The 24597-nt window shown below is 40.9% G+C and overlaps 1 protein-coding gene across 2 annotated transcripts in view; it reads left to right on the top strand.

The window, feature by feature from the left end:
* The window catches only part of phf14 (PHD finger protein 14), a 76618-nt gene that overhangs the window by 21654 nt on the left and 30367 nt on the right, over window positions 1–24597 (top strand). For both annotated transcript variants that reach the window (XM_086281346.1, XM_086281345.1), the window contains exons 5-11: window positions 986–1145; window positions 1899–2010; window positions 3011–3148; window positions 6518–6664; window positions 7534–7804; window positions 10088–10194; window positions 13399–13494. In XM_086281346.1, the coding sequence (XP_086137472.1) occupies window positions 986–1145; window positions 1899–2010; window positions 3011–3148; window positions 6518–6664; window positions 7534–7804; window positions 10088–10194; window positions 13399–13494 (1031 nt within the window). The remainder of the gene's footprint in view (window positions 1–985; window positions 1146–1898; window positions 2011–3010; window positions 3149–6517; window positions 6665–7533; window positions 7805–10087; window positions 10195–13398; window positions 13495–24597) is intronic.

Genomic DNA, 24597 nt, shown 5'->3' on the forward strand with positions numbered 1-24597 from the left:
GTCATTCAATATATATCATTATATGGAACAGCCCTAATCTGAGGAGCTGCTCTGCCAAAGTGAAGCAAGTAAAGACGTTGTCAGTGTGTCCTTGGAGCTCCTCTGTTAGTTGGCATGTGAACCCGTTTCCCTTTTTTACATTGTTTACATTTGTGTCTTAATAAAGGCAAAAGGCATAGAGATATGTCACATGGGCAGTGTTTGGTGTAAGGTGTTTTAGAGTTATACATTACTTTAATCAAAGGAGCTTGTTCTGTAATGCAGTAGTGTACTGCACTTGCTCCACTTGCGCTGACTTCAGCTCATTGCAGAGGAGGAAAATAGCCAAGCTAGCTTTTGAGGACATTACTTTTATTTTTTGCTGTGGGAAGCGTCAGGAATGTGACGGTAAAGTGCATACTGAGCCTGTCATTTAAAAAAAAAAAATCAGAATTGAATCTACAAGGATGTGCAAAAACAGAATGCTAACATAAAGGAAATAGATAATCTCAGTATGATGTGAAAACTGACTGTATGCAAAGCCCAGCCAGGGACTGATTTTTCATCAGGAAACAAAAGCAGTGATTAGCAGTCACGTTGTAACCTTAATTTCTGCTTGTGGTAATTTCCACAGTAGAATCACTGAAGTGATAGCTGTGAGCTGCTATTTGGACTAGTCCACAGTTTCACCTTTGCTGTCTTTGTGTTGGTTCTCTCAAAGAAACATATTTTGTGCCCTGATTAGGTTAGGAATTTGTGCTAGAGTAAATGTGTAGCCTAAGGTTTATATTATTAAATGCTAATGATGTGTCAGTGGATCTCAGACCATGTTACAGAGTAATGCAAAATTATCTTTTTTTTTTTTTTTTTTTTTTACTCCTAACCTCTAACCTCTATGGCACAGCTTCGCATCTACCACATGTGTTGCACGCTGTGGCTCACAGGAGCAGTTTTCATTTGAATGGGATGACTGTTCAGTAAGGTTAATACTGGTCTTTGCTTCCAGGGTGTTACGGTGTGGACGGCGAGAGTGACTCGATTATGAGCTCGGCCTCTGAGAATTCAACAGAGCCTTGGTTCTGTGATGCCTGCAAGAATGGAGTGACTCCCAGCTGTGAGCTATGCCCAAACCAGGATGGCATCTTCAAAGAGACGGATGCTGGGAGGTGGGATACAGTGGCACAATGACCTGGTGGTCAGTTGCCATTTAGAAGATACAGCAAGTGGAACATGTTCAGAAACAAATAACAGCTAATGATCTGTGCTATTCAAAATGCTGCAGGGATCCAAAGACTGTCTGAACTGTGTTATATATTCAGTGCTGAGGAGAAAAGCAGGTTTGATTAAGAAGGAAAATAGAACTGTTGGAGGAATGGAGGGAGGAGAAAAGAGAGGAAGAAAAAGAGTGAGAGAAAAGACTGTGTTATGTGAAGCGTGGAGACTTCAGCCACGTTATCGCTGATAGTGCTCCTCAGCCAGGCTGCACACGAATTTACTACTTCAGTAGAGCATGAAAAACACAGCAAATTAAACTGTGAAGCGGTTGCTTGCTAGAGATGGATATCTTTATATTGGACTTTGGATTCTCTTGCCTAAAGTCCACATTTGAAACTGTCTCACACCAAACTGTAGCATGAGTCTGGGCCTACATAAATCTATGAGTCAATTTCTTTTTGAGTATCTGAGAAACTAGTTTCATGATATTAAGTGTCTTATTGTCTACACAAATTCTCTACATTAAATGCAAAAATAAACCATAGCCATGATTTATCAGTTCACAGCTTTTTGTGAAATCAGCATCCAGGAGTCGAAATGTTTAAAATGCTACTTGATTCTGAGCCATTTCCAATTCTGGATTTTTCTACCATTCTTTGTACCATTTGTTCACCAATTTTGCTTTTATTCTTTGATGTTTTCAGGTGGGTGCATGTGGTTTGTGCCCTTTATGTTCCTGGAGTGGCATTTGGAGACATTGATAAGTTGCGACCAGTAACACTCACAGAGATGAATTATTCAAAATATGGGGCCAAGGCAAGTTCTCTTTTTGCTCACTGATGAAGATTAATTTCAATGTAAATAGTGTTTATCGGCCATGAGGCCAATCCGTGCAAAGACTGGGGTCGTACCATTAGTGAAAGGAGGAGGGGGGCAGGCGTTCGGAAGACAGCAAGTGTAGTGGTACAGGCAGTTACACGGCGAGACCTGCAAGCCAGATTTAAACGCAAGCTTGTCGGGGGAAAAATGAAGAAATGGGCGAAAATATAAAATGAGCAGCATCTGGCTGCATTTCAATGATATTAGTGAATTTCTAAAATTAGGAGGTGGCTAAAGTGAAGCCCAATTTTATTTTCATTGAGGAAAAAAAAGAAAAACTGGACAGTCTTTGTAATGAGCTGCCAGAACTTTTTCTGTAATCTTGCATCATGCTGACGAATTTTTTTGTCACAGCATCTTTTTCTTTATGATGTAGAAAAAGTTAAATTTGTAACTTCTTTACATTGACAGAAAGGAGAGTTTCACTGGTCCCGCCCACTTATGATCAGAGAGGGCTGAGTTTGACGCCCATAAACTAGAGGCTGTATTCAGACATTTTTCTCGCAGCAAAACTGATTAAACACCGGAGATGCTCTACTTACAGTAATCATTATGATCAGTAATGGGGCACAATTTAAAAGTGGCACGTTCCACCCCTAAAGTTGCTGAAGTTACCTGTTGAGAAGGCACTTAGTGGGGGCAAAGTTCCAAGGAACAAGTTTGAGAAATTCGGCTTTAGAGCTTTTCAGCTAAAGTTTCGTCAGTCTGAACTGATGTATAAGCGAGGTAATTGTGCTAAATACAAGCGTTAAGGTGAGGCTGATTTATCATGTAAAACCTGAAAGCAGCTTAAGTAGAAATTCACATGGAAGCGTCAGAATTTCAGTAGATAATCCAAAATATCTGTCAAAATGAAAACCGGTTAACAGTGAAACAGTTGCATACTGGCATTTTTGAAAAATGAAAAAATGTTATGTGTTATTTTTGTTATGAGCAGGAGTGCAGTTTCTGTGAGGATGCCCGTTTTGCCAGGACTGGTGTGTGTATCAGCTGTGATGCAGGAATGTGTCGATCCTACTTCCACGTCACCTGTGCACAGAGGGAGGGGCTTCTGTCTGAGGCTGCAGCGGAGGAGGTAGGGCGACCTTGTTGGCAGCTTAACGAAACCAGCATTATTAGTGAACGTTCTTCCCTCAGAGAAATGAAGAGTCCATGAATATGCAGATATTTTCCATTTAAATACTTGGGTGGTTGATTGGTAACAGTTGATTCTTGATATGTCATTTACACCGTACAAATACGTTTATTAATTTAGCTTCAGTGGTTGTCATGTCAGAAGTGTTAAAAGGATGTTTTAAATTCAATAATACATTAGTCTGCTCAGCAAAGAATTATGACTTTTTGTGTAATGACTATTGGCTGTGCAGCTCTTAAAACAAACCAACAAACAAAAAACTAGGAAGTGAACTTGATGCTATAAATTTGTCAGCTCAATAACAGTCACCTGTTAAACAAAGCGGTGTTAGCTGTTGAAACTGTAAGCAGCATATGTGTAGTGACTGGCAGAACAAAAAACAACTGTTTGGTCTTGGGTTTGCACAACCTATGCCTGTTGCTGCAAAAACTATCATAACTAAACCAAAATGTCACTAAAAAGTGAAAAAATAAAATAAAGTTTCCTTGATTCCTGGAGGTCTCTAAACTGAACTTCTTGCCCTGTGTTTGAACCATCCATCTGGGGCTGCAACGATTCAGCCTTCGATGCTTCGTTTAACACACGGCTCTGCAGCGTGCAGATGTGTTAAACTATGTAAACGCAAGTGCTTCACCCACATTTGCGAAATCTGCAATACAAACATATTTAGGAGCAGTGCATGAATAAAAAGTTTGACAACATTAAGCCCGCACAGCCTGCAGTTTTCTTTTGTTTTGTTTTTTTAAACAAAAACATTAATAACACAACAGCAGCAGTGATGATGACTCTGGCAGTTTAACATGGAGCTGGAGTCTGTTTACACGCAGCAAAGAGGAGGAGCCATTACAGAGATGTGAGCTCAGGTTGAATGAAAGAAAAATGTGTTTCCAGCATCCTCCCTGTGATCACCATTTAAACCTTTACTGGGACAAAAGTGAACAGGAGTCCTTGATCAAAGCACCTGATTAACGAACGCTGATGTGAAGAAAAGCAAATTTTGAATTTTGAATTCATTTATTTATTTAAAAGGGAGGGCAGCATGGTGGCACGGTGGTTAGCACTGTTGCCGCACAGCAAGAAGGTCCTGAGTTCAATTCCACCATCAGGCCGGGGTCTTTCTGTGTGGAGTTTGCATGTTCTCCCCGTGTTTGCGTGGGTTCCCTCCGGGTACTCCGGCTTCCTCCCACCGTCCAAAGACATGCAGCTTGTGGGGATAGGTTAATTGATTAATCCAAATTGCCACTAGGTGTGAATGTGCGAGTGAGTGTGAATGGTTGTCTGTCCCTGTGTGTTAGCCCTGCGACAGACTGGCGACCTGTCCAGGGTGTACCCCGCCTCTCGCCCTATGACAGCTGGGATAGGCTCCAGCGCCCCCCGCGACCCTGAAAAGGATAAGCGGAAGCGAATGGATGGATGGATATTTAAAAGGGACAGTGCAGTTAAACATAGTTCAAGTGCAAGACATGAGACTGATGTACCGCACATAGGTTTATAGCTACTGCTAATTTTTAACAATTGTCCCTTGTTGGGCTAACAATCTAAATAAATACATATTACAATAAAACATACATTTTCATAAAACCAAATTACATCATAAATACAATTACAATTGAGAGACAATTTAAAATAAAATTAAAATCATCAGATAAAATGACTACAACTTTGGTTCCCCTTTAACCACACTTTAGATCCTTTACATTGAAGGTTAATGTCTGTAATGTTGTAGCTGCTCCATCCACCGCTGTTTGTTTTACACAGAGAAAAATCTACAGTAAGCCTCCAGAAGTTTATTTATTAAAATATGCAGATGAACTGTTAACTTGGTCTGAGACCGTGTTTAAATTATACAGCTTGCTGACCGTCCTATTTTACACAAAGATACCTTCCAACAGTTTTTCAGATTGAAAGTGAAATAATATAATATATTATGTTTAAATAAATAAGATTAATGTTTAAAAGTAAAAATACAAGTTTTCTTCACAAGTCCATGAAAATGGTTGGACACTGAATTAATACTAATATCATGTCTACTTTAAGTCATAACTTCTTGTTTTTAGCAGCACAAAGATTTTGCATCATATGCTCATACTCGCTTTTCTTCATTGGAGACGCCACATACTCCTCATACTCATACTTTAAATACTTACAAACACAAACTCACTCATTCACGTGGACACGCAGATCCACATGCAAAAAAAATAATCCACATGAACACACACTGTCTACTTCATCTAGTAGATAAAACGCTGTCAGAACCCCTATTAATGCCTTCCAAAAAGAAAGAGTAAAGGTAAAAGTTGTGGCATAGTTATGGCATAGTCTAAATTGCATATATATGCAATTTAAACTATGCCATAATAAACGATAATATATCTTCTTTTTTTTGACTTTGCCTGTACTTGAGATTATTTATATATTAGTCATGTATACAGTAGGGATGGGAATTGATCAGAACTTGGCGACTAAGGATTTCGTAGTTTTTGCAGTTGAACTTTAGAACATTACAATTTCTCAAATAGAAACCAATGAGCAGTTTATTCTGAAATACCTGTGATTTTTGTGAATGCTTATTATTGCTCATTTCTTGTTCAATTAATCCATGGAATAATTGAAAGATTACTCGATTACTAAAGAAATCGATACCTGCAGCCCCACATCCATGACGATCTTGTACCCTTGAGGACTTTTCTGCTCTTACCACAGTGCCACCAATTTTATTTATTTATTTTTTTACCACACTTGGTACCTTTATGAAAAAAACCCAAATAATTTATCTTATGAATATTACTATAATAATACCAATAGACCAATTTTAACCAATACATGAAGTGAGAGAAGCGGTAAAATCAAGCCGAGAAAGAATCCACTAATTTTATTTTATTTTTCCTCACCTCCTTTACACAGCTTCTGTCAATAAAGCATCTACCACTTGGAGAAATCAAACTAGCGAGTGACAGATTTGATTGATAACGACTATTAATGAAGTTCTTTTGGAATATTGTCACTGCAGTCCACCAAGCAAAACAAATAAAATTCATATAACACAAGTATTTGGAAAAATGCCTGTTCACTGCAGCAGCCTAATCCAGTTAATCAGCTACAAATCCTCCACTACAACAGACTGCACACAGATGACTGTAGGAAGTCAGCAGCTGCAAAGCACTGCTTCTGCCTCAGCTGGATTTTTCACTTTAGTGAGTGGCAGGTTCTGAAAGTTCAACGTGGTAAAAGCTTTACAGGCTATTAATACCTGTTTTCCCACCAGTTATCTTAACTGTTAATTCCCATGAGTGCTCTTTATTTCCTCAGGATATCGCGGACCCATTTTTTGCATACTGCAAACAGCATGCAGACCGCTTTGACAGAAAGTGGAAAAGGAAGAATTACCTGGCCTTACAGTCTTATTGTAAAGTCTCTCTGCAGGAGAGAGAGAGACAGCTTACTCCCGAAGCTCAGGTAAGGATTGTTTGACCCATCCCATCTATACTAAAAACATGCACTATGTTTAGTCTAAATGACAAAGGACAGTTTGGATGGGTGAGATAAATTGTGTATTTTCGAAATAATATTTTACCCTAAAACAAGTTTAAGAAATGCTACAGTTTTCCTGTAACTGTTAATAAACCTGCACACAAAAGGAATAGGTTTGGGACAGAGGGAGGCGATCCCCACACAGCAGCATCACGTTGAGCTGACACGGATAGTTTAGCACCTGACTCCAAGAAAATGTAGAAATCACTCTGCTCATTGCTATTGCCCTTACTTTTCAGTTCTTTGGTCTGTACTTTGAGGTGGCCCTTGATCGAACTTATATTAGATCACAGTTTTGTATTTGTTGTAGGTGGTCTAAATGTGACTGCATGGTTATATCAGATTGACAGGCACACTAAAAGTCCCAGTTAACAAAATTTAGGCACTGTAAGCAAGTGTGAGGGACAGCATGTGAAATTTTCATTGTCCCCAAATGTAAATACAATTGCACATATACAGTGCTTAGCATGAGGAGCACAAACTCCCAGGCATAGTCATAAAGAACTGTCTTTAACCAGAACACTGAGCAAGCAGAGCACTGCATGTATGTCACATCCACACTGTAAGAAGCACCCTGTGTTAGTACTTTCGTAGTCTCTTTCCTCCTTCAAGATGACTGTGCAAATGGGCAAAAAACGATGGGCTGAACTGGTTTCCACAATTCAGTGTTTCCTAACAGCGTGTTGTGTGAAATTCTTTTGAAAGTAGATGCTACTTATATATACTAAAAGTAGAACAGAGCACAATATATCCTGTTTCTAATAGCAAAGTGGTTGTATGTGTCCCACCTGCAGGCCCGAATCACTACTCGCTTGCAGCAGTACAGGGCAAAAGCTGAGCTGTCCAGAAACACTCGTCCTCAGGCATGGGTACCCCGGGAAAAACTGCCAAGACCTCTGACCTCTAGTGCCTCAGCTATCAGAAAGTTGATGAGGAAGGCTGAACTGATGGGCATCAGCACTGACATTTTCCCTGTGGACACATCTGATACCAGTGCTAGCATGGATGGACGCAGGAAACACAAGCAGCCTGCTCTCACAGCAGACTTTGTCAACTACTACTTGGGTGAGGAAACTGTGTCATCTCTGCTCTACGCTGTTCTGTTGCTTTGTGTCAAGTGTTAATTATTATGCTGCTATTTCACTTTACCAGCTAAAGTAGGTGGGTCTCTGAGAACAGTGAGAAAATGTTTCGCAGCAATTCTTTTAGAAGCTCCTTGTTTGTTGTGAGTGAAATTGATACTAAAGAAGAAAACACTGAGATTAGAAAACTGCAAAGCAAAGCACTGCAGTGCAGTTTAGGAGAAATTTGAAAGTTTCTTGATGTCATGAGCAGAAAGGTGTGCCGTTTGCGTGTATTCACTATACCTGCATGAGTTTACTCGAGTTACTCAGATGTTCTCCAAAAGTCCTAAGACATGCATATTAAGTTAGATAGTGATTGTGTGTCTGCAGTGCATGGATTTAACACTGTTACAGTGGCTTGCAAAAAGTATTCAGCCCCCTTGAACTTTTCCACATTTTGTCACATTACAGCCACAAACATGAATCAATTTTATTGGAATTCCAGGTGAAAGACCAACACAAAGTGGTGCACACGTGAGAAGTTGAATGAAAATCAAACATGATTCCAAACATTTTTTGCAAATAAATAACTGAAAAGTGGGGTGTGCGTAATTATTCAGCCCCCTGAATCAATACTTTGTAGAACCAGCTTTAGCTGCAATTCCAGCTGCCAGTCTTTTAGGGTCTGTCTCTACCAGCGTTGCACATCTACAGACTGAAATTCTTCTTTGTAGAACAGCTCCAGCTCAGTCAGATTAGATGGACAGCATTTGTGAACAGCAGTTTTCAGATCTTGCCACAGATTCTCGATTGGATTTAGATCTGGACTTCGACTGGGCCATTCTAACACATGGATGTGTTTTGTTTTAAACCATTTCATTGTTGCCCTGGCCCCTGGCTCAAAAGATTTGAGACTGGGGCGGAGGTTCACCTTCCAGCAGGACAACGACCCTTATGTTTAGGGTCGTTGTCCTGCTGGAAGGTGAACCTCCGCCCCAGTCTCAAGTCTTTTCCAGAAGAGGTTTTCTTCCACGATTGCCCTGTATGTGGCTCCATCCATCTTCCCATCAACTCTGACCAGCTTCCCTGTCCCTGCTGAAGAGAAGCACCCCCAGAGCATGATGCTGCCACCACCATATTTGACAGTGGGGATGGTGTTTTCAGAGTGATGTGCAGTGTTAGTTTTCCGCCACACATAGCGTTTTGCATTTTGGCCAAGAAGTTCCATTTTGGTCTCATCTGAGCAGAGCAGCTTCTTCCACATGTTTGCTGTGTCCCCCACATGGCTTGTGGCAAACTGCAAACGGGACTTCTTATGGTTTTCTGTTAACAATGGCTTTCTTCTTGCCACTCTTCCATAAAGGCCAACTTTGTGCAGTGCACGACTAATAGTTGTCCTATGGACAGATTCCCCCACCTGAGCTGTAGATCTCTGCAGCTCGTCCAGAGTCACCATGGGCCTCTGGGCTGCATTTCTGATCAGCACTCTCCTCGTTCGGCCTGTGAGTTTAGGTGGACGGCCTTGTCTTGGTAGGTTTACAGTTGTGCCATACTCCTTCCATTTCTGAATGATGGCTTGAACAGTGCTCCGTGGGATGTTCAAGGCTTGGGAAATCTTTGTGTAGCCTAAGCCTGCTTTAAATTTCTCAATAACTTTATCCCTGACCTGTCTGGTGTGTTCTTTGGACTTCATGGTGTTGTTGCTCCCAATGTTCTCTTAGACAACCTCTGAGGCCGTCACAGAGCAGCTGACATTAGATTACACACAGGTGCACTCTGTTTAGTCATTAGCACTCATCAGGCAATGTCTATGGGCAACTGACTGCACTCAGACCAAAGCGGGCTGAATAATTACGCACACCCCACTTTGCAGTTATTTATTTGTAAAAAATGTTTGGAATCATGTATGATTTTCGTTCCACTTCTCACGTGTGCACCACTTTGTGTTGGTCTTTCACGTGGAATTCCAATAAAATTGATTCATGTTTGTGGCTGTAATGTGACAAAATGTGGTAAAGTTCAAGGGGGCCGAATACTTTTGCAAGCCACTGTATGTATCGTTAAATGTGGTAGCGATGGTGTTATTGCTTTTATGTAGACAGCCTACATTGAAAAAGCAGCAGTTGTACTAGATTTATATTTTCCTTCTCCACCATTCTTCCGTTATCCTTTAGAACCTAATGTAGCATCATTTGCCAACATTGCCCCTTCTGCTCCTTTAACTTCATTAATCACTTTTTGTATCCCCCTTTTCTTCCTTTTTAAAAAAAAAAAAACTACTCAGAGCGGAACATGAGAATGATCCAGATCCAGGATAACATTTCAGAGCAGAAAAACCTTAAAGATAAGCTGGAGAATGAACAAGAAAAACTACACGTCGAGTATAACAAGGTGAGTGACACAGTTCAAACACAATTGCTATATTTAAAAATTTGTTTTAATTATACGCTAGTTTCAAAAAGAAATCCTTTAGTGCAAAAACAACAGAAAAGTTTTACTGCTACTTTTATCTGCAGCAGTGACCTGATATACGTGCCCATGTCTTAATGTTGCTTGCAGCATATTTGACAGACAGTAAGGTCTGTTTTAGACAATGAACTGTTCATTTTCTTTTCCGTACTAATATGTCTTCTCATCATTCTGGTACAAGTTAATGTTCTTAGTTATTTCCAGGCAAACTGTAATCTGTACTTCTGTTTTTGAGTGCCATCAGTAGTGTGCAACTTCTTGCAAAATCTCAATTACAGACTGAATTATGGGATAGATGGATGAAGTTTATTGGTCACACAAGGAAATTATGAAATCTATAAATATATACAGATTGATCATATTGAATATTGAACTTGTCCTAAATGACGCTAAATGCTTTAGCATCTCTTTGGACCTCATTTCCAGTAACCAACTGCCAAACACAAGTTTAACATTTTGAACAATCTTCCGTTCTTTTGTCTGTCGTTGCATAATGACAGAACAGGTTGAGGTTAACTAACCAGTTACTTTTGAGCTTCTGAAATTGAGGGACTTTGCATAAAAAAGGCTGTGATTCGTTAACACTTAATGTAGTACTGTAGTAAAATGTCGAATTTCTATACTCCACTCACATGTTGACTGATTGTAAAATCCTCAGTGGAAGTTTGAATCTGGGATGGATACACCGATGTACATGGAATGATGGTGGAGTGATTTGATCTGATTTCAAGTTTAGAAAGAACAAAGCTTTAGTCAACAGCTGACATTGCTGTTCATATTGACAGCTCACATGGGCCCATTTCATTAATATATGCAGGTTTTCTCATGGAGAAAGTGATGTTGTTGTGGTAGCAAAAAACTGAATATACTGAATAGTGTCCAAGCAACACACCAAAAAAGGTACATCTTTCCAAAAGGTTTGCTTGAAGGAAACATTAAAATGAATGTGGTGAAAAAAATGTAGTGATATTATCAAAGCAGGTGGTTAAGCGTTTTCAGTCTTCTTTCTTTTTTTTAACCCCTCAGCTGTAAAAACTGTACTGAAAATCTCATTGAATTTCAGTGACCTTCACCTCAAGGTCAGATGTCGTTTCTGAAAATCTTGTGAGTGTGATATTGCAGGAAGGAATTCACCTAGGATTCACATTCGTGCTATTTTAGCGCATCTACTAAAAATCTCAGTCGAGTTTAAATCAAGGTCAGAGATTATCTGACGTTTTCTAAAAATAAATCTTGTGAATACGATAACTCAAGAATTAAGGCACCCAGCGTATTTATGCCGACTACTAGGAGGCTGAGGGGAGTCAACAGTGGATACCAGTATTTGTAAACTTGAACTTCAGTTGTACAAATCTTTCAACACATTTTAAACCATTTTAATGGATTTTAAAGCTTTGTTGTGCCATGAGAGAAGGTTGAATTTAGGAGTTCTCTGTGTGCAGCCTTCATGTTTCTCTTCAGACATATGACCTCTGCAGTAAGCCTGCCACTCCGTCTGTCAGCATGAGGAAGGGAATACAATGGCAAAGTAGAAGTCAGAGTTAATGTTGCATTCAGTCTTCTGCCATGCATGTTAAGCGTTATTAATGGAGTGTGTATTGCTAATTGCACTGCCTGAGTTGCTGTCAGATGGCTTGGGCTTTGGAGAAAATACCATTACAAGTTAAGCTTTGACTAATGGACACTAGTGGAGAACAGTACAGTGTTAACCTGGACAAAGGGGTTACCAGTTGCAAATCATATGCAGTGATAGTATGAAACAGTTTCAGTTGTTTATATTTGAGTGCAAAATTGATGTTCACGTGCCACAGAACGTTAGCATGGCCGTTGTGCACATATCACAAAAGGTCTGGCTAACAGCTCTTCAGGAAACACCTCCTTGGGGAAGAAATTCAATTGTATGCTTGTCAAACTGTTATCGTTCACTTTTTACATAATGGGAACATGTGAGCTACTGGACTTCTTTAAGTTTTGTGAAGACATTTTACTTTTCATTCAAGAGACCTCTTCAGTTCCTAGGTATTTAAACCATAGAGGGGGTTGTCTCTTAAGAACATTGCTTAGCATGGTGTGTTAAGCTCCTGGCCAAACTTGTAAATGCCCTGGATAACATGAAAGGATGCACAGGACAACTCTTTCTTGCTCTTTTACTCCCAGTCACATGTATGGCAGTACCTAATTAGTTTCTAGGAGTCTGTGAAGGTTCTCAGTCATCCAGGTCATCGTAGTCAAAGGAGCTTGCAAAGAAAAGTGTGCGAATCATTCGCATGATAAGGTGGGGCCAGGTTTCACAATGAACTCACACGAAACCCTGGCTGATTGGGACCCACACCCAGTTTCACACCTTGGCTCAGGCGATTAGAGGATCATCAGGGGGTCCTTTTGTCCCTCTGTGGGGGGAAACTCCCACTAGGTTTATATCTGGGACTCTCCACCATTTGACCTTAGAACTGAAGAAGCTTCTTGGATGAGAGGTGAAACGTCTTCAAGCAACTTAAAGAAGTCCAGACGCTTTTCTTTGCAAGCTCCTTTGACTAGTTTCTAGGAGAATTGTTTAGTTAGGTTGATAACCTTTAAAATGAAAAAAACCAATCAAAATGATCATTACTCTTTAGGTTACTGATGGATGGAAGATCAAATGTTTTACATTCCCTAGTTTGAGACGAATAAGAGACAAGTTGGTCTGTTTTTGAAATTTGAAAAAATTGAATTTGACCTTAGTTAGGTTAGCCTCGTACCACAACCTGTTCTTTTTATGTGCGCCTTTTCTATACTGTGCCTTCCTCCTGTTTGTATATAGCTCTCATGTTTTTATGTTTCTCAAGTTTGTTAAATATTCCTGCTGTTGTACTATTTATATTTTCTACCTGAACAGTTGGAGTGAAGCAATTTCGTTGTACATGTACAGTGACAATAAAAAAGGATTCTATTCCTGACCCAGCTAACACACAGGTTGAGACCGATGTTTATATTGTTGTTTCATCCTTGTGAATGGTAAATGCTTATGGATTCAACTTTTTTCCTCTTACTCAAAACAGTTATTCTTTAGGTTTATTAGAAAGGGAAAAAAATTATCACATGTTATATGATCAGGGCCACAGTTTGTTTCCATTTGTCTCCCTCCAGCTCTGTGAGTTTCTGGAGGAACTGCTGAATGCAAATGGAAAGCTGCGAAGTGAAGGCCAAGCCACGTGGAGTCTGCTCGGCGGCATCCTGGGCCAGGTACGTTTGTTCAACCATTGTTTTTTTCCAACACATGTATTAGCTGTTGTTTAAACAAAGTCTCAGGAAGCATCTTGTTAATGATTTACTCTTTTGATTGAAGTATTGATTTAGGTGAATGGGTTATCCATATCATACTTTTATTCAAAGTCATCTGAGCCTGTAATAATAATAAGTTTTGATTTCATTTGAATTAAAAACAAGAACATGAAACAATTTCTTAACCCATAAAAATGAGCTTTAACAATATAGCACAATACAAAACAATACTTAGGCTCTGAAAGACTATGGAGTTTTTTTTTCTTTTCAATGTGGCAGTTGTGTCTTAATTGTGGGTAAGTGTCCAAAAACCTCAGACTGTCAGCATAGTTTTTTTTCAGGGTCATGCCAACCAATCGGATAGCTCACTAAAGCTTTCTCCTTCCTGAGTGATATCCAGCTTTACATACAACAGTAGAAGTTTTCATTTATTATCCTTTATTTATCCAAGTAAAAATTCTCATTGAAATTAAAATCTCTTTTCCAAGGGAGACCTGGGAGAAAGGTGCAACAAATACAACACATAACAATATAACAAGTAAAAAACCAAATATAAGTGAATAATATGCAATAGCAGATTGTTTTTAATGTTGCTCTTGAAACAATCACTTGCTCCTTTGTCTTGCTCGTTTAAAATGGACTTGAACTTGAATAATTATTTCTGACAATTCAGTTCCTTATGATTACTGTATTTTTCGCACCACAAGGCGCACCGGACTATAAGGCGCATTAAGTGAAGCAAAACAGTCAGATAAGTCAAACTATACTCAACTCATTCTTCTTGGTTCCTCCAATTCTGTACCCTTGATTCATTAACCCTTCAAGAACTACCATAGAACCAAGTCCGCCAGAGCTTATCTTTACATTTTTAATCAAATCAAATCAAATCACTTTTATTGTCACATCACATGTGCAGGTACATTGGTACAGCACATGTGAGTGAAATTCTTGTGTGCGAGCTTCACAAGCAACAGAGTTGTGCAAAATACAATAATGTAAACAAGCAAAATACAAGAATGGCTACATCTGAAACTAATAAATATATGTACAATATATAATAGTATATGCATTTCTGGATGTGTATACTAAATATTTTTCTACGTGTGTGTGTGTGTGTGTGTGTGTGTGTGTGTACACATATTTTACAAATTAAATAGAGTAAACAATAAATAAAATATATAAAAATATACAGAGTGAGACATGTGCAAAACAAGTGGCATTACTGTACAGTATGGAGTGCATAATGTTAAAGTTCCAGTAGTGAAGCTGAGGTGTCTATGACGTGTTCAGCAGTCTGATGGCCTGATGGAAGAAGCTGTCTCTCAGTCTGCTGGTACGGGACCGGATGCTTCCTGATGGAAGCAGTCTGAACAGTTTATGGCTGGGGTGACTGGAGTCCTTGATGATCCTCCCCGCTTTCCTCAGGCACCGCTTCCTGTAGATGTCTTGGAGGGAGGGAAGCTCACCTCCAATTATCCGTTCAGAGCACCGCACTACTCGCTGGAGAGCTTTGCAGTTGTAGGCGGTGCTGTTGCCATACCAGGTGGTGATGCATCCAGTGAGGATGCTCTCAATGGCACAGTGATAGAAGGTCCTGAGGATGCGGGGGCTCATGCCGAATCTTTTCAGTCTCCTGAGAAAGAAGAGGCGCTGCTGCGCCTTCTTCACTGTTTTGTTTGTGTGTACTGACCACGTAAGATCCTCAGCCAGATGTACTCCAAGGAACCGGAAGCTGCTCACTCTCTCCACAGCAGCGCCGTTGATGGTGATGGGGGTGTGTACTTCTCTGCACCTCCGGAAGTCCACTATCAACTCCTTTGTCTTTGCGACGTTGAGGGTGAGATGGTTGTCTTGACACCAGTGGGTCAGGGCGCTGACCTCCTCCCTATAAGCCGTCTCATCACCATTGGTGATAAGACCCACCACTGTAGTGTCGTCCGCAAACTTCACGATGATGTTGGAGTTGTTAGTGGCTGTGCAGTCGTAGGTGTAGAGTGAGTACAGGAGAGGGCTCAGTACACACCCCTGTGGAGCACCAGTGTTCAGTGTGATGGGGGATGAGGTGATGCTGCCCAGTCTGACCACTTGGCGTCTGTCAGACAGGAAGCTAAGGATCCAGCTGCAGAGGGAGCTGCTCAGTCCTAGATCCTGCAGTTTCCTGTCCAGCTTCGAGGGAACGATGGTATTGAATGCTGAGCTGTAATCTACAAACAGCATTCTCACATACGTGTCTCTCTTCTCCAGGTGTGACAGGGCAGTGTGTAGTGTCAGGGCTATGGCATCATCAGTGGACCTGTTGTGGCGGTATGCGAACTGTAGAGGGTCCAGTGAGTCGGGTAGTGCAGAGCAGATGAAGTCCCTGACCAGCTTCTCGAAGCATTTGCTTACGATGGGGGTCAGGGCTACAGGTCGCCAGTCGTTCAATGAGGAGATGGTGGAGGATTTGGGTAGAGGGACGATGGTGGCCATTTTGAAGCAGGCTGGGACTACAGACAGAGAGAGGGAAAGGTTGAAGATGTGTGTGAACACTCCAGCCAGCTGAGCCGCGCATGACCTGAGGACGCGGCCGGGAATCCCGTCCGGACCAGTAGCTTTGCGCGCGTTCACCTTCCTGAAGCACCTCCGCACATCCTCCTCAGACACAGTGTGCGCACTGACGTCATCCGCGGTGCGCACACTGTCCGGTCTCATGGTGTTCGCTGTGTCGAATCTAGCGTAGAATACGTTTAGATCCTCACACAGAGAGGCCGTGGTCTGCGGTGTGCTGGTTTTCCCTCTAAAGTCTGTGATCGTGTTTAGTCCCTGCCACATACTCCGAGGGTTGTCAAACTGTTGCTCCACCCTGTCCCTGTACTCGCGTTTGGCTGCTTTGATCGTCTTCCGGAGTTGGTAATGTGCGTGTTTGTAGTCCGATGTGTTCGCGGAGGCAAAGGCGGTGCTCCGTGCCGCGCGAACATCTCCGTTAATCCAGGGTTCTTGATTTGGGAAGGATTTAACTGTTCTGGATGGGACGACATCTTCCACGCATTTCCTGATAAATCCACAGACTGAGTCTGTGTACTCGTCAATGTCCCTAGCAGCCACGTGAAACATTTCCCAGTCCGCGTGATCAAAACAGTCCCGCAGCGCAGACTCCAATTGGTCCGTCCAACAGTGCACCGCCCTCCGGGTTGGAGCTTCCTGTTTCAGCTTCTGCCTGTAGGCGGGCAGGAGCAGGATGGAGCGGTAATCTGATTGGCCGAATGGGGCGCGGGGGAGGGCTTTGTACGCATCCCGGAAAGAGGTGTAGCAGTGGTCGAGTAGCCGGTTTCCACGTGTGTTGAAAAGGATGTGTTGGTGGAGTTTGGGTGAGACTTTCTTCAGGTTTCCCTTATTAAAGTCCCCGGTCGTGATAAACGCTGCCTCTGGGTGTGCGGTTTCCTCGCTGCTGATCGCGCTGTACAGTTCCCTGAGTGCTCGGTCAGTGTCGGCTTGTGGGGGAATGTAAACAGCCGTAATAATCACTGCTGTAAATTCCCTCGGTAGCCAGAATGGCCGGCACTTAATCATCAGGTACTCCAGGTCCGGTGAGCAGAAGGATTTGACCGGGTGCACGTTCGCATAATCACACCAGCTGTTGTTGATCATGAAACACACACCACCGCCTCTGCTTTTCCCAGTAAGATCCTGTGACCTGTCCGCGCGATGCACGGAGAACCCCGGTAGTTGTATTGCGGAGTCCGGTACCTTGTCCGATTGCCAGGTTTCTGTGAGGCAGATCACGCAGCAGTCCCGCATCTCTCGCTGGAATGAGATCCGTGCCCGAAGCTCGCACAGCTTGTTCTCCAGAGACTGCACATTAGCCAGTAATAAACTGGGTAACGGTGGTCTGTTAGTGCGCCGTCTCAGTCGAACCAGAACGCCAGATCTTCTCCCTCTGCGTCGGCGTTTGCGGCCTCCAGGGCCAGAGAACAAAGGCGTCTCAGGTGAGACGCCTTTTACATGCTGTAGTGCCATTTTCGGGAGCATTACAGCATGTAATACATCAATACAAACATCATAGTCCAAATTTTAATAATATGTATGCATTAAGTGCAAAGTAGCTACATAAATTGCAAAAAAGAGAGATTTAGATAGAAGTCAACCAACGGGAAAGTCTGATATACAGTGATTGCCCATTTAGCAGCAGCATAGAGAGAGCAGTGACGTACATGATTTCCACAGCAGTCTGTAGTAGATGTTTTTCTTTTGGGAAAATTTTTTACACTTTTTTATTGAGAAGGTCTCTTCCACAAGGGCTCAAATCTCTCCTTGTGCTCATGACCTCTCAGTCTATGTTTCCTGCTCTGTCTTTGACAGGTTTGAGCCTGTGACTCTGTCCTTTTTAAAGGAGACTGTTGGTCATCTTAAGCCTGCAGGGTCTCCAAATGATGATGTCCCTCCTCGACTTTCAAAAGAGGTGTTACCTACAGTTGGTCCTTTGGTTCTTGAGCTGGTAAACCATAGTCTGATGTCAGGTGTTGTCCCTAAAGATTTTAAACATGCAGTAGTCAAACCCCTGATTAAAAAACCTGCTCCTGATCCTACGGTTCTTGCAAATTACAGGCCTATCTCCAAACTACCTTTTCTTTCCAAAATTCTTGAAAAGGTAGTTTACAGCCAAATAACGGCCTTCCTGGAAAAGCAAAATGTGTTAGAGGTTTTCCAATCTGGTTTGAAACCCTTTCATAGCACTGAATCAGCCCTTTTAAAAGTTTTTAATGACATATTTTTAGCGACTGATGCTGGGGACTGTGTTGTTCTTGTGCTTTTAGATTTGACAGCTGCGTCTGATACCGTGGAATATGCCATTTTATTCTCTCGTTTGGAGCACAGGGTGGGCATTAGGGGCACAGCACTGGAGTGGTTCAGGTCCTACTTGGCAGGGTGAACTTTTTGTGTCAGCCTCGGTTACTGTGTGTCGTCCTCCGCTCCCCTCTTGTGTGGTGTCCCACAGGGCTCAGTTCTAGGCCCCCTCCTCTTCTCTTTATATCTGCTTCCTCTTGGTTCTGTACTGAGAAAGCACGGCATTGCTTTCCACTTTTATGCTGATGACTGTCAGATCTATGTCCCTCTAAAGAAAAAAGGCAGATACCTTACACAGCCATTACTTCAGTGTCTCGATGACATTAAGGCTTGGATGTCTGTTAACTTTTTAAAATTCAATGATAAAAAGACCGAGGTGATGGTTTTTGGTAGCCCCACTGAGACCCCCAATGTGTATGTAGATTCCCTGGCCCAGTATGTTACGTCAAAGTGGACTGTGATCTGAAGTTTAATAATGTAATTAAGGCAGTGGTAAAATCTAGCTTCTTTCACCTCAGGCAGCTGCAAAAATAAACCCAATTCTTTCACAGCAGCACTTTGAGACAGTGATCCACGCCTTTGTTAGCACTCTGCTAGATTACTGTAACGCACTTTATATTGGGGTCAGCGCATCATATATTAGTCATCTACAGAGGGTGCAAAATGCCGCAGCTCGTCTTTTAACTGGCACTCGAAAGTTTGAGCACATTTTCCCTGTTTTAGCTTCGCTTCACTGGCTGCCCATTTCTTTTAGGATTCATTTTAAAATTCTTTTATTTGCTTTTAAAGCCCTCCATGGCCTAGCCCCATTGTATCTCTCTGAGCTGCTACAGCCTTATACACCCACCCGCTCTCTCAGGTCAGCTGATCAGCTGCTCCTGAATGTACCCAGGACTGGGCGTAAATTTAGAGGGGATCGTGCTTTTGCTGTAGCAGCTCAAAAACAGAACTGGCCTGTCTAATCTCTAAAGGAAGCTCGTTCCACAGTTTTGAAGTCACTCTTGAAAACCCACCTCTTTACCCTGGCCTTTGACACCACGTGAGATGTTGGTTTTTATTTTTATTTCAGTTGGTTTTAGGTGATTCGATGCTGTTTTATCTTGTTTTAATATAGGGCTGTTTTAATTTTATGTTTTATGTGTTTTATTTATTTATTTTGCTGTTTCTGTACAGCACTTTGTTCCTGTGCTGGGTATTTTAAAGTGCTTTATAAATAAAATTGGATTGAAATTAGATTTAGAGCATTAAAATCAAAATTAATTTATTTGGCCTATGACAGTTTGCGTAGGATCCACTTTCCAGCAACTATGAATTGGATAAGCAGTTAAGAACATTAGTAGATATAAAATAAATGTTTTTGATTATAATTTGGAAACACAAAAATATTAAAGCTGTAAAAAATACAACAACAAAAAAAAAACCTTTCAGCTTTTACGAACAAGCCATTACAACTGCACTCACTGGCTATTTCATTAGCTACACGCCCCTGGTGCTGGTCTATTGGATCAAGACTTGGTTGATGCTGTTTGAAGTGAGTGAACTGACTGTCATGTTCAAAGAACCATTTTGAGATGATTTAAGACTTGGCATCACCTTTTCCTGCTTTTCCTTTTTTTTGTTGGACTATCCTCTGTAAACCATAGAGGTGGTTGTCTGGGAAAATTCCCTTATATCTGAACAACCAGTCATTGAAATGACCTTTGTTCCCTATCCTGACTCTTGGTTTGAATCTCAGTAGGCTGTTTTGACCGTGTCTGCTGAACTGTTGCCATATAATTGGCTGGTTAGACTATAGTGTTCAACAGTCATACCTAATAAAGTGGCCAGTGTAGTTGTAAATACAACTCTTCAACATTTTAATAATCTCTGCAACAGGATTTGATAATTTTCTTTCCTGCACATGATATCAAAGCGAATCTCATAATTTGAAAATATTCCTATGGTCAGTGGGTTTAACTGAGAAAACATACAAACTGAAAGTGATATTTAAATTCCTTGCTGTCTTTCTCTTTAAGCATCTCATCTGCTGACAACAAGTAATTGTGACAATACTACTACGTGCAACATATACAGCCAGTCTCTAGCCACATAGACATAACGTGATTATCTGAAACAGTGGTGTCCATTTTATTCAAAATTGCAGATCAACATGGTGGCTTCCACACACCAGTGCCTGCCCGGTGTATTTTTACTGGATTAATTCTCAGATTATGAGTGTGCATCAGTTTTGTTGGAAAACATAATTACACACTAATCTATGTATATTTGTAAGTGTCCATGCTGCCTGTCCCTCCACCCAGCAAGGGGACAACGATACCCCATCACCTTTTTAAGGCTGAGGAGTAAAACCTTAAGTTTCCAGCAACTTATGAGGCATTTTAGAAACCTTTTTTTGTAAATGTTCCACAATTACTGTGTCCCCATTAAAAATGAAGACATCTGGACATGCATAATATTTTACAAGACAGCACGATAGTACTACATCTCCATAAATATAGCTTTGTAAAATGAAAGTAGCAAAAATAAATGTGCATTCATAGTGTGCTTCTTTTTGCACTTCTGCTTTGGGCCAGTGTTTTTAGAAGTTTTCTCACCCCACCGCTACCATCATCTTTTGCGTGTCCTTCGGTACGTCCATGAAATTCCTCTGTGGTCTTCCCCTTTTACAGCTCTAGTATCAGCATCCTTTTCCATTATATCCACCATGCCTCTTGTGCACTTGTGCTCCTTTTGTGCTCTTCTCTTCAAACCATCTCAGCCTTGCCTCTCTTTGTCCTCCAAACTGCTCATATCGAGCTGTCTGTCTGATGTCCACTCATTTCCAATTCTTTCTAGTCTAATCACTTCTAATAAAATTCTTAGAAACTTCAGCTCTGCCACTTCCAGGTGGGCCTCCCATATTTCTGTCAGGGCCACGTCTCCAAATCATACATCCAAAACACGTCTCACTAAGTTGTAAACCGTAATATTCTCTTTAGCTGCTATCCTTCTCTCTCCACCTCTCTTGTGGGGCTTTCAGTTGCTTTGTATGGTTGACCCCAGATATTTAAACTCATCTGCTGTCACTGCCTCTGCTCCTTGCATCTTTACTCTTACAACTATCTCCCACTCATTTAAACACATGCATTCTGTCTTTCACTCCTCTTCTCCACAGCACATACCTCCACCTTTCTAGGCTCTTTTCCATCCATGTACTGTCAGTACATTTAAAGCTCTAGCTTTCATCACGTTAACTTGCTGCAGCTCAATCTGTCTTTCTAGCGAGTTGCCTACATTATATGTAGGCGATCCTTACTTAGTGTCCAGTTAAGCATGCAGCTGATAAAAAGCCTTTTCCTTTGCTTTTGCCACCCCTCTCTCTGTGGTGTACTAAAAATGAATTACTCAGTAATTAGTATGACTTACAGTGTACTTAAATAGGACAAGAAATACCGAACATATAAAGGCTAATTTAATCATGGAGCCCTGCTCTCAAAATCTGATGTAGATTGTAACACTGTCTGTGAAGCTGGATTTAAGAAAGAACTGCTTAAAGTTAAAAATTGAGAACATGTGTGGCGCTGTCTTCTGTCTGTACGTTACGTCATGTGGTTGGTTGGTTGCAGCTAATAGACTGACATTAGTTTATCTTGGCTAACTACTGACAGAATCGATAACTCTGAGGAAAATAACGACACTAAAACTAAAAATCAGTTTAAGAGGATCGCTCCATGATGTAATTTAGCTTTTTATATGTAGTGCTTCATGTCATGTTTAAGATTTCCTACAGTGCAATTTCTGTCTCTGTTCCTGTAAAACACCTAGATGTTATGCAAGATTAAGTCACCCCAAAAAGAAAAGCGTACTTAATGTAAAATGGGGAAATATTGATTGTTTTTTCTGAAATTACGATAAAATTTATTTAAGTATGACATAATTAAAATTACTTTAGATTAGATTAGATAGAACTTTATTAATCCCTCGGGTGGGTTCCTCTGGGAAATTCGATTTCCAAAAAAGCACAGCACCGACAGAAGTTACACATATATATAAATACAGAGACAATATAAATAAAATATACGAAGGGGATAAATAGAATAAATAGGAATAAAAATAAAAATACAAGTGAATTGCACATTTCAAGTATTGAGTCTATTGCACCGTTGACTATTTACAAAAGTATTGCACAAAAGGTATTGCACAGTGAGGTGAAGAGGCACTACAGCTTAGTTGTTCCCAGTTTATGACTTACAGCGTGCTTAAAGTTATTTGCAGTGCAATGTGTCTTTTCTTGTAAAGTATCTGTAAGTATCCATAAGTACCTCCAAATTACATTTAATTACAGGGTAATTGTGCCCTTAGTTGCTCGTATTATAAAGTCACCCCTGGTGCTGAATTGAAGTGGAAGAAAATAGATAGCTGACTGTGTTGCTTGGATAAAAATCACAATATATCAGAAACTCTCTAAGAAGACGCTGAAATGACAGTTGTGCCAAATGTCTGAGATTTGGTTCTTATTAGGTGTACTTGTATGATTAATACTGGTCGCTGAATAGCTTATTCAGCTCTTGTTGTGAAGGAAAAGTTAGCTGGACCCTAGAGCAGTGGATATTGGATAGGTTGATCATACGGTTAACAGACAGCCTTTAGTTCTCATATCCACACCTCTGAAAAGGCTCCAGAGAAACCTCACCACTACTACTCTTCATGTGAAGAAAGTCACAAGTATTAAAATCACATGTGGTTTTAGTTAAACGTTTAGACAATGAAATGAAGAGCTGCGTGTGATCTGCAGTGAAGTAAAGCTAATTTTAGCCTCATCAGTTGCGTACCTTTTATATACTAAACAATATCAAAAGATCAGATCAGAAATTAGAAAATGCCACTAATGCCACTAATTCTTTACATGAATTTATTGAGGAAAATGAATATTACATCACTGTAATGCTGGGATGGTGGAGCCACTCAGGATTCAGGATTTTATGTATATAGTTTAAGCAGCAGGTAAATCCATTAAAAGCTTTATTAGACGTGTGGTCGTGGAGAGTATGAGCTGAGCAGATAAGTTGTCAAATGATGTTAATATGGTGGCGAGGCAGCAGAATGTACAAGAACTTGCAAGAGTGGCAGTGAATCTGCAATGACCGCCATAAATCACCAATTATGAACATGCACTGTTTAAGTAGCAACATCAGTCACAGCAGTGAATGCCTTTGTGTCATCTATCTGCCACATTTTCATCTCCTATTTGTCATCCTTCTGTGCATTTGCAGAAATGGATGTCCCCAACTGGGACTGTCATCATTCTTCCACTACACAGTCAGTGCTTTTGTTCTTGACGCCTCTAGAAGTTTAGCACTCCTGGCAACTTCATAAGAAAAACATCAGAAGTCATATTCCAGGAGTGCTATGATTAGCGTTTAGATTAAATTACTTTTTTAAGTTACCCATGTGCAGACCGTAGTTCTGCAATTAAGACAAACTAAAAGTGTTATCAATAGTCTTAGGTCATCTTTACAAATGACGTAACTAAGCATATGGATTTGACGTCTTGTTGTTACTAAGTGCAGTTATTTTCAATCTTTTCAAGATTAAAAAGATGCATACTTGATGTATTACGTGTTTTTCCACTACAATGGTTAAAATGGCTTTATCTTAACCACCAAGTATAAATTGCTGTGACAATAATAAGCTGTGATATTAATGATTGAAGTGGAACAAATATGACCCAAGTGTCCATTTTGCGCTGTGTTTGGATAGGTTACAGTCTGGCAGAAACCCAGATGCCTAAAAGCTTACTGAACTGTTATTTAAATTGTTCAAACTCATTGTTTAAATGTGTACTTTTAAACTTCTTTATCTGTCTGATGAAGCTTGTTAACCAAACTGCTCTATATTGTCAGTGGAGACATTTTCTCGTTCTTACACCCTGGCAGACTTTAGTTTTAGTTAAAGAGATGGCCTCAGCAAGCCCTTGTGCTTTGGTCACCTGCCCCTCCCATCTATCAGGTTTCCCTCTGGAGATGCTCCTTCAGCGATGCAGGCAGAGTGAGAATGCTCAGATTAGAGCTTCCTTGGGGAAAACCTTGTCTGTTTAGTGAGAGACTGAATCCCTGCGAGATAAGTTTTCTAATTAACCTGCGTGGCAGCACTACACCTGAGATGCAGGGGAGGCTTGAATGTATCTGCTGCCGCTTTTCACCTACCATACACAACAGGTTCCCTTTTCCCTTCTCTGCTTTGAGGAAACTTGCAAAGGAC

Source organism: Aulonocara sp. 'chitande type north' Nkhata Bay, linkage group LG22 (assembly GCF_057382095.1).
Source record: "Aulonocara sp. 'chitande type north' Nkhata Bay isolate Kocher_YH1m ecotype deep benthic linkage group LG22, A_spYH_male_GT1.1, whole genome shotgun sequence".
NCBI lineage: Eukaryota > Metazoa > Chordata > Actinopteri > Cichliformes > Cichlidae > Aulonocara > Aulonocara sp. 'chitande type north' Nkhata Bay.